The 16,291-nt window shown below is 38.9% G+C and overlaps 1 protein-coding gene across 2 annotated transcripts in view; it reads right to left on the bottom strand.

Annotated features, from left to right (window-relative positions):
* The window catches only part of NDC1 (NDC1 transmembrane nucleoporin), a 54,788-nt gene that overhangs the window by 22,273 nt on the left and 16,224 nt on the right, over window positions 1-16,291 (bottom strand). For both annotated transcript variants that reach the window (XM_037161828.2, XM_053655518.1), the window contains exons 7-13: window positions 13,684-13,735; window positions 11,823-11,958; window positions 10,921-11,013; window positions 9,126-9,207; window positions 4,852-5,010; window positions 688-933; window positions 489-598 (exon numbers count right to left, since the gene is read on the bottom strand). In XM_037161828.2, the coding sequence (XP_037017723.2) occupies window positions 489-598; window positions 688-933; window positions 4,852-5,010; window positions 9,126-9,207; window positions 10,921-11,013; window positions 11,823-11,958; window positions 13,684-13,735 (878 nt within the window). The remainder of the gene's footprint in view (window positions 1-488; window positions 599-687; window positions 934-4,851; window positions 5,011-9,125; window positions 9,208-10,920; window positions 11,014-11,822; window positions 11,959-13,683; window positions 13,736-16,291) is intronic.

Below are 16,291 nucleotides of genomic sequence, written 5' to 3' on the forward strand. Positions count from 1 at the left end.
GTCTCCACCACACCCGAGCTGGTCACAGATACCACCATCTTGCACTAGACACTTCAACAGCTTTACTACTGGCTCGCTGCTTCTACTCCTGCCCTCTGAGAACGTAGTCTCAGCACAGCAGGTTGAGCAGCACTTTCCATTTGTAAGGACAAAACCATACAGTGGCTTTCCAACTCACTCAGCAAACGTCAGTCCTACACAACACTAATGGGCCCAATGAGCTCTGGGTGCCTGTGACCCCTTTGACCTCATTGCCCACCTACCTGCCACAATCCCCTCACTCACTCTGCTCCAGTCACACTAGTGTCCACGTTCCTCACACAAACCAAGCACAACTCAAAATCAGTTGACTGGTAATTTCATATGGGACAACTGAATATATAAAGCATCAAAAAAGTCCTACTAATCCCTAGTAGCTTACTCATGTGAGGTCCTTGATGGTCTCAATGTTACATGCAAATATAAATCCTATAACCATATCATCATACCTGTTCATGTTTATTATGAATCCATGAATAAAGCACACTGGGCTGTCTCACTGTCTTACCCTCAGCACTAAGAGTAGATGGAAGATTAGAAAATTCATTCATTTGCTGATCTATTAAAAAAAAAACAAGGTGAAAACTCAGGCTATCTGATTCTCTGCAACGATGACATATCAAAATACACAAAATAAACAGTCCTCACCAGAAGCAGAAGTCCATAATCGTGGCCCTCTTCTTATTAGCTGAGAACCTTGAGGTGAGCCGTAGCAGGTGTTTACATCAAAAATTCCAGCCATCCGGTTCATTACACTGGAGCCAAATGGAGATCCAAGGGGACTGGCAACACCGGGTGTAGATAATTTCGAAGAAAACAATGATGTCTTAATTAATGGTGTCATTGAAGGCCGAGGCATCTGGCTAGACTTGGGGGTCAGAAATGTAGTTTCTTCTGCAAAAGAACAGATCCAGCGCTAAAAGGGCAACCTAATCCAAACAGGCCAACATGGGGGTTCTCAAATTTTATGCCTCTCAATTTTTTGTTTAATGCATATCCTAAGGCCCAGTAGGTTGTTTCCACTTGGGTTTATATTCTCAAGATCCAGTTTTTACCACTGCAACTCAATGGCCACTCAAGGAGCTTTAAACATCTTTTTCTGTCAGATTGGTACGGCCTCTCTTTCCCCTCATATATATCCTCATCTCTAAGGTCATTTTCTCTAAGGTGTTTTGAATAAACTTCTCAATTTATATTTAATTTTTATACGGCAACAACTTTAATTACTGTCAATAGAATCTTTCCAGTTTTACTGCATGCTCTTACTATAACTATTACTTGGCTAAACAAAACCAAATTTATATTACAATAATGTGCAGATAAAACCCAATTATGAAATGGGCAAAAGACCTGAATGGAAACTTCTTCAAAGAGGACATACAAAGCACCTGTTAACATGGAAAAATGCTCAACATCACTACTTATCAGAGAAATGCAAATTAAAACCTCAATGAGATATCACCTTATGTCTGTCAGATTGGCTGGCTACCATCAATAAATCAATAGACAAATGTTGGTAAGGATGGAGAGAAGAGGGAACCCTAATGCATTGTTGGTGGAAATGCAATATGGTGCAGCCACCGTAGAGAACAGCAAGAAGTATCCTTTAAAAAGTAAAAATGGAGCTCCCTTATGTCCCAGCAATTCCAATTCTGGGAATACACCCCAGGGATCCCAAAACACCAATACAAAAAAATATATGCACCCCTATGTTTATAGCAGCACTTTTTACGCTAACCAAGATTTGGAAACAGCCTAAGTGCTCATCAGCAGGTGAGTGAATAAAAAAGCTGTGGTACATTAACACAATGGAATACTACACAGCAGTAAAAAGAGAAGAAACTCTTCCATTTCCCAATACCAAGGATGGACCTAGAGAAAATTATGCTAAGTAAATTAAGCCAGTCAGTGAAAGAAAATTACCACATGGTCTCATTTATTACGTGGAATCTAATGAACTAACAAACAATAAACTAATGACCAATATAGTGACAGAAGCTAAGATACCTAAAACAGACCAACAGCTGCCAAAAAGGGGCGTGGGGTGGCGGGACAGGATGAAAGATGGTGAAGGGACTAACCAAAGAACATGTATGCACAACCCATGGGCATGGATAAGAATACGGGGACTGGCTCAGGAAAGGGCAAGGATGGAGCTGGATGGAGCTGGATGGAGCTGGGGAAAGGGAGAAAAAGTGAGCGCAACTGTAACAGCATAAATGATAAAAATAAAAGGTGTACAGGAAAAAATATATAGACAAGAGGGCTAACCTTATCCCATTTTCCCCAGAGTTCTTTCAAATTAACAGAATTCACATCAAAGACCAATTTGCCCAGAACATGTACACATGTGACTCTATAAATCTCATCTGTAAACAGCTTTTTCACAAATTAACTCTATCAACGTAGTTACAGCGTCTGCTGTACAAAAATGAACATTTTCCCTGCCACTACAGCAGAAGGCATAAAGACAAATCATACACTACTATTCTATCTTCTTAATAAAACCACAGTAAGACATTAAACATTTAAAATAGCAAATTTCCATTACATAACTTTTTAAAGAGTTGGTGGCAATTAGAAATCTTTGAATATTCAATTTTTAAAGTAATACTGGAGTTTTTTAAGTTCAGCAAACCCTGCCAACCGGTTCCAACACCGCAACCCAAAAAAAAAATTCCTCAAAATTAGAGGTGAATTGTCTGCATGATGGGTTAGGACAACAATTTAAAATAATGAAAATCCATCCTGGCTGGTGTAGCTCAGTGGATTGAGTGCCAGCCTGTGAATCAAAGGGTGGCCAGTTCAATTCCCAGTCAGTGCCTATGTGTGGGTTGCACCAGGTCCCCAGTTGGGGGTGCCCAAGAGGCAACCACACATTGATGTTTCTAGTGAAAATCCCATAAATCCTCCAACCCAAAATTACAGTAATCTTTGTAAAATGCTAATTTGATATAACTAGGCTACTCAAAATCCTCTACTGGTTCCATTTCCCTATGGGATACAAATCTTTTTTTATATTGTACAAGAACTCCTTTTATTATCAAAAATCTCCTTACCCACGCAGACTCCTCTTTGACAACTTTCTTTTTAGCCGTAACATTGTCTTATCATAATCTGTGTGCCTTCTACTAAAAAGTCAGTCCCAAGAATATTTGTCATCTTTGATTCTCTGGCTTCTAGAACATCGTTTGGTATGTGGTAGGCAGTCAATAAATATTTGATCAATATATAAATACTAATCTGAAAGCTGATAGTGTCTGAAACATTCTAGAGTATTTTAAAATCTGACATGGCCCTGACCGGTATGGCCCAGTTGGTTGGGGATTGTCCTGCAAAGTGAAAGGTGGACGGTTCGATTCCCACTCAGAGTTCACCAATCTGGGCACATGCAAGCAACCGACTGAAGTTTCTCTCCCTCTCTTTCTTTCTCCTTCCCTTCCCCACTCTAAAATAAGTAAATGAAATCAATTAAAAAATAAAAAATTAAGCCACTGTTTAAAATCTGACATTTACACACTTATTTCAAGCATTTTTCAACTGTAGTCTATTTTTGGTATATGGTCTCTCCAGAGTAATAATGTAAACATGTTTGTCTTTTGGTCCACAGAGAAATTTTTTAAATTAATTAATTTATTTTTAGAAAGAGGGGAAGGGAAGGAGAAAGAGTGGAAGAGAAACATCAATGTGTGGTTGCCTCTCATATGTCCTCTTCTGGGGACCTGGCCTGCAACCCAGGCACGTACCCTGACGGAATTGAACCGGCGACCATTTGCTTCACAGGCCCACGCTCAATCCACTAAGCTACACCAGCCAGGGCCATAGAGAAATTTTTTTAACTATCAAGATTAATTGACGTTTAAAAAGTGGAAGATTTCACATAAGATTTTTTTAGATTTTAGGCTTCTCTTTAAAAAAAAAAAAAAAAGACCACGAGTTCAGCCCTGACGACTGTGGCTCCGGTGACTGGGCATTATTCAACAAAGCAGTTACAGGTTCATTCCGGTCAGGGTGTGTATGAGAAGCAACAGACAGGTGTTTCTCTCCCTTTCTCCCTCCCTTTCCCACTCTAAAAATAAATAAATAAAATCTTAAAAACAAACAACAGGAGTTCAAATTCCCCCTGCAGATGATGCCTGTTCTCTCAAGTTTATCTCGCCCTCACCTAGTCAGTTTCACCCATTTGTACAAGTAAATGCTTAACACCAAAGGACACTGAAGAGTCTTACATTCCTAGGCATTTTCTACTTAAGGGATTTGGCAAAATAAAATAGTGTTAAGTTTCTCCACCTGTATGTCTTCCTCACAACTTTCATCTTTCAAACTGAAGTAGTACTAACATTTATTAGGCTATCTTAAAATAATGAATGTATTTAAAACATGAAGATTTATTCTTATGCATAACAATGTATCTTAAAACAATGAATTGCCAAATTACTCATAATTTTCAGCTGCTCTTTGGACAGTTTCCAGAAACTTCTTGTGTCTCTGGGATACTGCAATTAGAACAGCATCCAATATTATTTGTAAAGATTTACCTGGCTTTGCATTAGGGTAAGTTGAAGTCTCCTATGTGATAACCAACATTTTTTTATCCTTTTAATACCACCACCACACTGGACTTCATTTTTTTCTACCTATCATAATACCAAGTTCTTTTACTTGATTCAGTGTACTATCCCATAGACTAGATCAGTTTTCCCTAAAAATATATATCGCACACTCACATACATACCTTTAGATTAACTATCACCGCGTTCTTAGGAAATAAAATGAAAAGCTTTCCCCTCTCTTAGTAATGCAAGCAGTTACCTGGAGAATTCGCTTTCCTGGGTTCCACGGTGTATGATGAAGACATTACCCTTCCATTGGTAGCTGCAGCTTCTTGGTGGAGAACCAGCTTCTGAGTCATATCATTTAGAAGATTTAAACACTCCCTTGAAATGGCTGTCCAATTGTGGGGGTGTCCACCTAGGAGGCCCAAACACCAAATTTTAAAACTTAGATAACTGTAGTCTCTCAAATGAGGAGAAAAACCAACTAGAAATGCTTTGTATCAGGGCCCACTTTTCTCAGTTAAGCTATTATTTATATTCATGCCATCTAATACACAGCAGGAGTTTAATAAATATTTGGAAGAAATAATTTTCCGAAAAGTCTACAAGCATTGCTATTTTACCATAAAAAAAACCTCTTCAACTGATCACTAAAATATAGCCAAGCACTAGAGTGTGATGTGAGTGCGGATGCCCAGGGCATTGCACCAGCGGTGCCGAACAGACTGAGACAGGAAACGTTAGCATGTCTAACGAGACCCACACCCGCCCCCTGGTGACCTCTAAACTGTTGTTTCTGATCTACTGTGCTTCCTTATATTTTCATTTCTATAATAGTCCCTATTTGCTCCTTCATCCACATGAGTTACATATTATTTTGTAATGACAATACTTTATACCTGAAGAGCTTACATATCTGCTGATTATTTAACTTAAACTACTACAGTCCACACTCTTATTCCCTTACTTCTCATTATCTTTTGATTTTTTATGTCCTAGAGCTGTCTGTGAAAAGCAATTTTGCTTCATTATGTGTTAAGAATAGCAGTAATCCGGACTTCTGGCCAAGATGGAGGCGTAGGTGGAAATACTGTGCCTCCTCGCCCAACCAAATTAAGGACAACAAAGATTTAGAAACAAAAACACAACCGGAACAGACAGAAAACTCAACTGTACCAAAGTCCGACAACCATTCAACCAGACTGGTAAGAGGGGCGGAGTCGGCGGCTGGAGGAGAAGGATAGCAGCAGGAAAAGACGGTGGCAGGAGCGCAGGTGGCATGGGGCTAGGAGACCCCGGGGAACCGGGAGGAAACGAGCAGAGCCCACAAGGTGGCTGGCTGACTGCAGTCACACATTCACACACAGATAAACTAGGCAAAAATGGGCAGTGAGAGATTGCGTAACCCAGGGCAACAGGGCCCCAGCAACCGGAAACAAAGCCCAAAAGCACCGATTGAAAAGGTGCCAGGAGAGACTCCCAGCCTCACAGGAGAGTTCGTTGGAGAGACCCACAGGTTCCTAGAACATACACAAGCCCACCCACCTGGGAACCAGCATCAGAAGAACCCAATTTGCTTGTGGGAAGCAGCAGAGGGGACTGAAATTCAAGAGAGAGCAGAACAAGTGCCACTGCTCCCTCTCTAACCCTGCCCCCACATACAGCATCACCCCAGCAACAGGGTTGCCCCACCATGGTACACACCTAAGGTGTAACCCCTCATATGTAACAGGTGTGACCAGACCAAAAAATTATGCCTCAAACAGAAGAACGAACCAAAGCCCCAGAGTCAATACTTTTAAGTGACCGAGAGATAGCCAACCTATCAGATGCACAATTCAAAACACTGGTGATCAGGATGCTCACAGAACTGGTAGATTTTGGTCAAAAATTAGATGAAAAAAATGAAGGCTATGCTAACTAAAATGAAGAAAATTGCACAGGAAACCAATAATGAGGGGAAGAAAACTGGGATTCATATCAATGGAATGGACCAGAAGTAAGAAACATCCAACTAGAAAAGAATGAAGAAACACAAATTCAAAAAAATGAGCAGAGGCTTAGGAACCTCCAGGACATCTTTAAATGTTCCAACGTCCAAATTATAGGGGTACCAGAAGGGGAAGAGGAATAGCAACAAGTGGAAAAGTTATTTGAACAAATAACAAAGGAGAACTTCCCCAATCTGGCAAAGGAAATAGACTTTCAGGAAATCCAGGAAACTCAGAGAGTCCCAAAGAAGGTGGACCCAAAGAGGAATACACCAAGGCACATCATAATTACATTACCCAAGATTAAAATGAAGGAGAGAACTACAGAAGCAAGAGATAAGGGGACAGTCACCTACAAAGGAGTTCCCATCAGACTGTCAGCAGATTTCTCAAGAGACCTTACAGGTAAGAAGGGGCTGGAAAGAAGTATTCAAGTCATGAAATGCAAGGACCTACATCCAAGATTGCTCTATACGGCAAAGCTTTCATTTAGACTGAAAGGGCAGATAAGGCGCTTCTCAGATAAGGTCAATTTCAAGGAGTTCATCATCACCAAGCCCTTATTATATGAAATATTAAAGGAACTTATCTAAGAAAAAGATAAAAAATATGAATAGTAAAAGGACAGCAAACTCACAGTTATTAACAAGCACACCTAAAACAAAAGCAAACTAAGCAGACATCTAAAACATGAGTGAAGTCACAGAAATGGAGATCACGTGGAAGGTTAGCAACAGGGGAGTGGGAAGAGGAGAGAGGGGGAGAAGGTACAGAGAATAAGTAGCATAGACGGTGGGGAGAAAATAGACAGGGGGAGGGCAAGAATAGTAGGGGAAATGTAGATTCTAAAGAACTTATGGCACATGGACATGAACTACAGGGAGGTAATGTGGGGAGGAGGGGGTGTGCAGGGGGGAGGGGAATGAAGGGGGGAAATGGGACAACTGTAATGGCATAATCAATAAAATACATATTTAAAAAAAATAGCAGTAATCCACTGAAAATTGGTTTCCCTATCCTGGGTGCCAAATATTCATTCTCTTTACTTACAGCCTTCCTTAAACATTTCCCTTTTACAACTGAAGAGGAGCATTACTTCACTTGCAAACAAAACGCTTCATCAGTAGGCCCCAAATGTTTTGTACTGCTATCACTCAGGACCACTAGAGAACTACGTTAAAGGTCTAGTTTAATTTTAATAATACGCCCTACTTCTCTGACAGAGAACGTGCCACCCTGTTGTAGTTTCCTTGAATATCTGGTGAAAATATTCAATGTATAGAGAACCTAAGTCTGACAGAAAAGTACTGCTACAGCCCTGACCGATGTGGCTCAGTCGGTTTGGTGTCATCCCGCAATGCGAAAGAAAGGTTCTGAGTTCGGTCCCTGGCCAGGATGCATGAGAGAGGCAACCAGCTGGTGTTTCTCCCACACATTGATATTTTGCTCCCTCTGTCCTTCCCTTCCCCTCTCTAAAAATAAATAGAATCTTAAAAGAAAAGTATTGCTACAGTTATCCACATTTTTCATGTTACTAAAAGAATGGCTTCGATCATTTATATTTTTATATAACCCATATTTTATTTCCATGTAACATTTAACTATACATAAGGTTTATTTTGCAATGTGGGGATTGGCAAGTTCGGCAAAATAATAAAGTGCTAATTGGACAGAAGATGAAAAGCTACCAGTTCTTTGTTCCCCAGCGGTGGCAGGGGCTGGAATTTTCTCCCCCCTAGGAATAAAGCAGAGCACTGGTACAATTAAATTAGTCTTGAAGAGGTTGGCAAGTAACAGAGTCGCCAAGAGCACCTTTGGGTCACCCTAAAATCTAGTTCCTTTCTACTTTGTTCCAAGGGAGGCAGAGTAACATGACAGAAAGAGGGAGCTCTGCACTTGTGAGTCGAATGACAGAATTTCTTATTCCAGCCCTGACATTAACTTTATTTAAGCCACTAATCTCTCTGAAAATAAGAACACCTGATATTTAAGATACCCTGTAGCTTTAAAACTTTTAGCATTCTTAAAGTGCTTTCCTGCTCTAAAACTGTCAATCTACCAAGTTAAGGGAATAAGGGGACTGAAGCGAATAATGTGAAAGTTTAAAAATACCTTTCCTAATGATTTAACTTCTAACCACAACACCAACACTTTGTTTCATAAGATTTAAATCATGGCTTCATTTAATGCGCTCATTCATGTGCAATATTTTATTAACTATACCTGTCTCACCAAAAGTGGAACACTTTCTACACACATGTCAAATCAAGTCTATTACTTTTAGTTTTTGTTTTTTTAATCATTTACTTATTTATTTTTAGAGAGAGGGGAAGGGAGGGAGGAGGGGAAGGGAGGGAGAAAGAGAAGGGAGAAACATCCCTGTGTGGCTGCCTCTGAAGCACCCCCTGCTGGGGACTTGGCCTGCAACCCAGGCATGTGCCCTGACCGGGAATCAAACCAGAGATCCTTTGGTTTGCAGGCCTGAGCTCAATCCACTGACCCACACCAGCCAGGGCAGGTCTATTACTTTTAGTATTACCTGGTTGGCTAAGACTAAAAACTTCTTGTCTTCGTGAAGGAGAATATTGAGAAAGCAACATCAGGTCCTGCAAGGCCAAATACTAAAAAGGAAAAAATACATATTAATTTTTTAAATCTTTATATAAAATCTTACTTATGAATTGGGCTCAAGCATAATCTATCTAAAGGGGAATTAGTTAAAATTTTTCATAAAGAAAAAATATTTATCCTTCCTTTTTAGACATCCAGAACTTTCCTGCCCCTACCCTCTATGGGCTACCCCACCCACTGCAAGTCCCACCTACAAGGAACTATAGAACTCTCTGTGTTATCCTACCTCTGTGGCAGGAAACTTAAACATCATTTCCTCCTGGACCTTTCCCTGGCCTCCCTTTCCCCCACACTAACATACAACACAGTTCTCAACTGTGGTACTTAATTTATCATAACTGCCTGTTCACTTTTCTCATCTGGTTCCACCCACCAAACTGTGAGGTAGGAACAAAGTCTTGCTTGCTTCCACATTCAAAGGTAATGTCTAACACACAGCAGACATGCAATATCCATTGTATTTTTTCACCGAAAATTTTCATTTTGTCTCCTGGCAAACCTCCTCACTCATCTTGTAAGAGACCATCCCTTCTGTGAAGCTTTCTCATATTGGTTCCAAGCAAAATAAGTGGTTCCCACTGTACTTACCACAGTAAATTTTCATTATTTTGTCTATCTGCCTTTTCCACTAAGCTGTTCCACATCTTATTCATCATTACACCCTAAGTAACTAGCAGTGACTAACACCTGCCCAGTAAATAAAAACTTGTTAAATAACCGAATGAATGATAGGTACTTTTGTTTATCTATTAATCTAGTCATAATTGATATTTAAAAGTAATCATAGCCTTAGTGGTTCATTTTCTTATTGATTTGTAACTTCCAGAGTACAATGAAAACTGTGGGTTCTAACTATTTCAATTCTTTTTTAATTACTATGACTTCTTAACAGATCACTTATATTGTAGATTTACTTTAAAATTTCAAAATGCAATTTAAATCAAAATTTGTTTTCACTTAGTTTGATTTGAAAATTAATTGCAACTACTTTAAACTCTTTGACTAAAATTTGTTTTAGGATCATTATCACTATTTGTATCTTAAGCGAGTCACTGAATGTCTACACACTACCAAACACCACCTTTGATCATAATGGCCAACAAGACTATAGGAGTAAAAACACATACTGATCCAATGACAAAAAAAAAGTTAGCAGTGGTTTGTTTTGCTACCATGAAGAGTTTATGAAAAACTAATGAATATCATACATTATGCTTGGAAATATTTTTATATCTACCCTGAATATAGAATTAACTTAAATTGTGCACATGCATTGCAGTACCTATTTCATTTTAGCCACTTGGAAAGAAAAGTGAAAAAGTGAACTGCATTCAATGTAGCATGTAAGTGATTTTTATAGTACCAGTACCAGAATAGTCTAGGCCCTCAAAAAATATACCTAGCCCTGGCTGGTGTAGCTCAGTGGATAGAGCACGGGCCTGTGAATCAAAGGATCGTGGTTTGATTCCCAGTCAGGGCACATGCCTGGGTTGCAGACTGCTACCCTGCAGGCCAGTTTCCAGCAGGGGATGCACAAAAGGCAACCATACATTGATGTTTCTCTCCCTCTCTCCTTCCCCTCTATAAGTAAATAAATAAAATCTTTAAAAAAAAAATCTAAATACCTAAATATACTAAATATTAAGTCCCTCACAAGGTAAGTTAGACATGACTGCGTGAAGATACAAGGACAGTTCCGGTACCTTTATAATGAGGGGAGGACTGCTGTTTAAAACTTTTGGGAGGCATTCATCTGACTCTTCTGCAAACGGTGGCTGAACAGGGAACAGATGAGCCTATCAAATATAATCAAAAGGATTATGATAGTATTTTCACAACTTTATTACATTAAGTACTTACTGAAATTTATTAGAAAAGGAGGCAATACAACCAAATAACATCTTCAGTGTTCCTTGAAAAAATAGGTTGTATTAGAGTTATATATAACCAAACATACTACTTTCTAAAATGTTACTCTCACAGTTTTATTAGATCTCTGGCTTCCAATAATAGAAACAAACTTAAGAAATAAAGGTTCTTTGAAGGCACTAAAGGACATAAACTTATAGAAATGGTAAAATGAAACAGAAACACTCATTTTCTAAGACAAACACTTGGATGATAAAAACAATGTAAATCCCATTCATCAAAAAACATTTCTTCAACATAAATTTTTTAAGTTTCATTCAAAGAACAAATATTTCATTGCTGTACATTTAAAATTTTTAATAGCATCTATATCAATAGCACATAAAAATATCTTAGAATTCAGTATGTATTCAAACTAGATGGGAAAGAAAGGAAAACCTTCAGAAAAGAATTAGATAGTAGATAAAGCTAATAGTAAACAGATACCACTAGCAATCCATTCAGTTTAGTTTCCAACAATTAAGAATACTAACACTGTTCCTCATACAAAAAAAGTAATAATAACAAACTAAGTAATGGTTATAAATGATACATCCCTAATGAAGTCTCAGAAGAAAAACCAAAACTCAGTTTACCAAAATGGCTTTGAGCAAAATAGCATGCTGATCAGTGCTCTACTAAAAATAAACCTGTGTCCTCCAAAATGCAATCATAATAACAAAAACTCAGTACTAACCTCTGTAGCATAGATTTTGAAGAGTATCCATGAGATGTACCAAGTCGTCAGGAGAAAGACTCCACATAACCAGACGTGGTAGAGTAATGAGAGATTCAAGAGGCCACTCACAGTATCAAGAGGCCTATGAAATTGCCTATGAAAGCAGAAATTACTGTTTAATACCATGGGAAACACAATCGAAGCACTTAAAAGACTTGAGGCTCAATACTGAGAAACAAACAAATCCTACTTGTAAATGATAATGATAATGGACCCCTCTCACTTTGTACCCTATGGAGTTCTTCCCCTTCTACCTTCTAACAAGGAGCATCAAGGGAGCCTAAAGGAAGAGCAGACGAAACTGGAGCACAGCTCCTTGTGTTCAAAACCTTCACTGCCATTTACTATGGAGGAAGAATACGCCAAGACTATAAGCCAACCCCTAGAGGCTGAGTAAAAGTTCATTATTATTGATTTTGCAGTTTGACACTTAAAAGTCATTTGACATAACTAGCACCTCTCCTGGGCCCCATTTCAGCTCTATGAAGAGTTTCTTACTAATTAAATGCACATGGTATTAACTAAAAAAGCTTTACTTTTAAAATAAGTTAAGAAACTCTTATTGGAATGCTAAATAAAACAAATGCTATCTTACCAAAACCTTGAACAGATCAATTATCGAAGTCATCATAATCCTACAATCACACAACAAGCAACTATGAAAAAGGATTTGAACCTCTGACTCTGCCATTTGTAAGTGTTGTGATTACATAAATTTCTTGGCCCACACCACTCTCAGTTTCTTCATCCATGTAACGAAGGCCTAATCTCTTTGTTCTACCTCTAAAGGCTATTATGAGATTTAAAACACCTTATGTTAGGAGAGTTCAGCATAATATTTGACATTCACTTGTGGAGTAGTGGGCACAAAAAATGGAGTTATTTTCAGCTTTTAAGTAAACATTTACTGAGGACCAAGCATACATTAAGGCCAGAATACCAGTCACATACAAATAAAACATTTTTTAAGTGAAAGGAGGAAAAAAGTGTTGTTAAATTTCTGTCTATTATCATTATTATTTTTCTTTTTCTATTTGACCCAGTTTAAAATCTGGGCTAACATAATACATGTCCCATGCATTTGGTTTCACACCTAGAAATTCAGCAGAACACAAAACTAAATTTTACCTAAGAATTTTTAAAAATTAGAGATTGACATCTACACTGAAGAAACCATAATGTCTCATAAACACCCATATATGCCAATGTTCCCACCCCCAAAAACTAGTGCAGTCTATATATGATACAAAAAGTCTCACAGTAAAATAATAATTAAAAGAACAAACACTAATAAAGACATTCACCCTTATCTGCACAATAAAGATTAAACCTTTAACTACATACAGAGTGCATCAGGAATACACCTGATTGCCACATATGACCTTCAGCTGGTCACATGACACTCACCAATTTTGGTATCCTCACAGGCAAAATCAGAATAATGCCCACAGCACTGCAGCTGTCTGGCACAATACTGCATAGAATTACTACTAAGTAATGCAGAAAAACAAAAGAGAGGCATGCTGTGCAACTCAAGAAGTCTACTTTTATGTAAGACCTGTATCTAACAAAAAATGAATTACTTCTGGGGACAGTAAATGGGTGACTGGATGTCATAGGGCAAAAGAAATCTTCTTCACCACATACCTTTTATATACCTTTGAAATTTTAGACTATGTGAACTACGCTCATTCAAAAATGAAAACAATTTTCAAAAATCTTAAAGGCTAAAACCAGCCGAAACATCTGGAAAGAAGCAAACATCTAAAAGAATGAAAACATCTAAGAATTATAATTAGACTTCTCATAGAGCACTTACTCATCTACTTGAAGGTCCATAGCAGTGCTAATCCAACCTTTGGGAATATGGCCTAAGGGGGTAAAAATACAAAGCTGTAAGTATAAAAAGTTATAAAAGCAAACCTCAACCATGCTTAGAGAGAGGGAAAGGAGAGAGAAAGAGGAGAGAAACAATAATGTGAGAGAGAAAGATCAATTGACTGCCTTCTGCACCCGCTCCAGCTGGAGACTGGAATTGCAACCCAGGCATGTGCCCTGATGGGGAATCAAACTGGTGACCATTCAGTTGGCAAGCTGATGCCCAACCAACTGAGCCACACCAGCGAGGCCTTAATTGTGCTTTGAAACATGAGTTTAATGACACAGCCAAGTAGACACCAAGACCTCAGTTTAAATGCTATATTGTGTGATTAGGAATGGGCAAGAAAAAAGAATAATTTCTAATTACAGGCAATCCTTGCTTTGTAGTTCCAGTATGTACATATTTCACTTACCATGGTCATCTATTTACTAAAACCAGTCCTCCAACAATTCAAATTTCAGTTTCCATGGCATATTCATTGTCAGCAACTCAATACAGTACTTCTACCTTTTCAGTACACAAATCAGTATGTAGATAATGAATGTACACAATGATTGACGACCAATCACATCTCTTCTTTCGAAGTCTGTCTGTGACTGGTCACCCACGTTATTTAGCTCAGGCACAGACAACAAGGCATGCAGTTGTGTTGCCTCCTTGTCCCCCGCATTACAGGGAACTGTTCCACATGGCGTGGCAAATGTAGCCTAGCCCCTGACTCGGAAAACCAGTGGGGAGCCAGTCGGCACACAGGAACCAAGCCCACCAATCGGTTTTCCTGTGGGGAATCGGGCCTGCACTGTACCCAGGCTGCTTTGAGGCTTACTTTTTGCTAAAACTCCCTCACCCAGAACTGAGGCAGCAAGTGTTTACTGCGTATCTTCAAAGTAACTTCCTAAAATCTGTGCTAAACCTCTCAAGTATGAGTGTAAACAGTTCAACCACTCTTTCCTTTGCATTAGCAAATATCTGTTCTCTTTGTAATAATTAGAAACTTTCTTTTTTTATTGATTATGCTGTTACAGTTGTTCTATTCCCCCTTTATTCCCCTCCACCCTCTCCTTTGTTATCTGTAAAGAGTAACCACCTAAAGGGAACCTGTGCATAGTAACCTGAGGACCATCCTCGATGTAATGTATCCAGAAAAGCAATAAAAGCCTGTCCAGGCAGGGGTGGGGACCCTCTTTCACTTAGAGAGCGGCCATGCCACCCCTGTCTCTCCACATGACTTCTGTAGTTGGTGTGAATTTGTTCATCACAGCCACAGCACTCGGACCCCATGGGTTAGAGTCTGCATCACCATATAACGTGTTACAAATATAAATAACTGAAAGAGTAAAATGGCCAAAAACACCCAGTACAACAAAAAAAATGAAAAGTGGTAACACTGGAAATAAAATTTAAGAGAAAGGGAAGAAACAGCTGACCATGGAAATCCAGACATGGCCGCTACTTCCACCCAACATACAACTGCAGGCACACCTCGGAGACGCTGCGGTGCTCCGGAGGACTGCAATAAAGCAAGACACAATCTGTTTGCTAGTGGAGGGTGTTACCTTTAATTTGTAAAGAAGATGCTGCATCTGTGAAGTGCAATAAAGTGGAGCACATTAAAAAAAAACAAGGTATGCCTGTATGAGAGAACAGCCAGGCTGTTTGTAGTAGGTTAATACAATGAAGGATTAACATTAGAATGCCATGTTTGAAAACTATGTAGACAAAAGGATTATATAAACTACAACTGAAAAAGTACACAACAAAATGGCCTACCCACAATGAGAACAATTTTGTAAAATTACATTCACAGAATAAAATAGAATCAGAAAAATAGTCTGCAAATTGTTTTAGAACATCGGATTTTAGTTATATTATGTGTTACTACTGAGATTAATGTTTTCCATCTAACTTGTACTGTTCATTATATTAAAGAAACTACAGTTTGCCCTGGCTAACTGTATCAGTGGATTGAGCATGAGCCTGTGAAGCAAAGTGTTGGTTTGATTCCCAGTCAGGGCACATACCTGAGTTGAATGAAGGCCAGGTCCCCAGTAGGGGCAACCACACATTGATGTTTCTCTCCCACTTTCTCCCTCCCTTCCCCTCTCTCAAAAAATATAAATAAATAAACAAATAAATAAAAAGAAGCTATATTTTAATATTTAAGTTCATGCTAATATATTCTACAAGGTTCCCTTAGCAACAGGATAGTTCTGTCGTATTGATACCAAGTTATACACTCATAAAAAGGAGTATATTATATCCAGAGTAATTGGATAACCAAAGTAACCAAATCACATACAATATTTTCCTTTTTAAAAAACACTTTTGTGGCAAAAAACACATAACAAAAATGGTACCTTAACCATTTTTAAGTGTGCACACACTGCATGTGCCTTGCCGTGCGCCGGATCCTCAGAGCTTTTTCATCCCCAACACTGACACTCTACACCCACTGAGCAACATCGTCCCTCTTCTCCCTCCCCGCAGCCCCCCACAGCCACCGATCCTACTTGCAGTTTCTAAAAGTCTGGACTGTCTAGACACT

Source organism: Artibeus jamaicensis, unplaced genomic scaffold (assembly GCF_021234435.1).
Source record: "Artibeus jamaicensis isolate MK-2021 breed Jamaican fruit bat unplaced genomic scaffold, CSHL_Jam_final scaffold_1019, whole genome shotgun sequence".
Classification (NCBI taxonomy): Eukaryota; Metazoa; Chordata; class Mammalia; order Chiroptera; family Phyllostomidae; genus Artibeus; species Artibeus jamaicensis.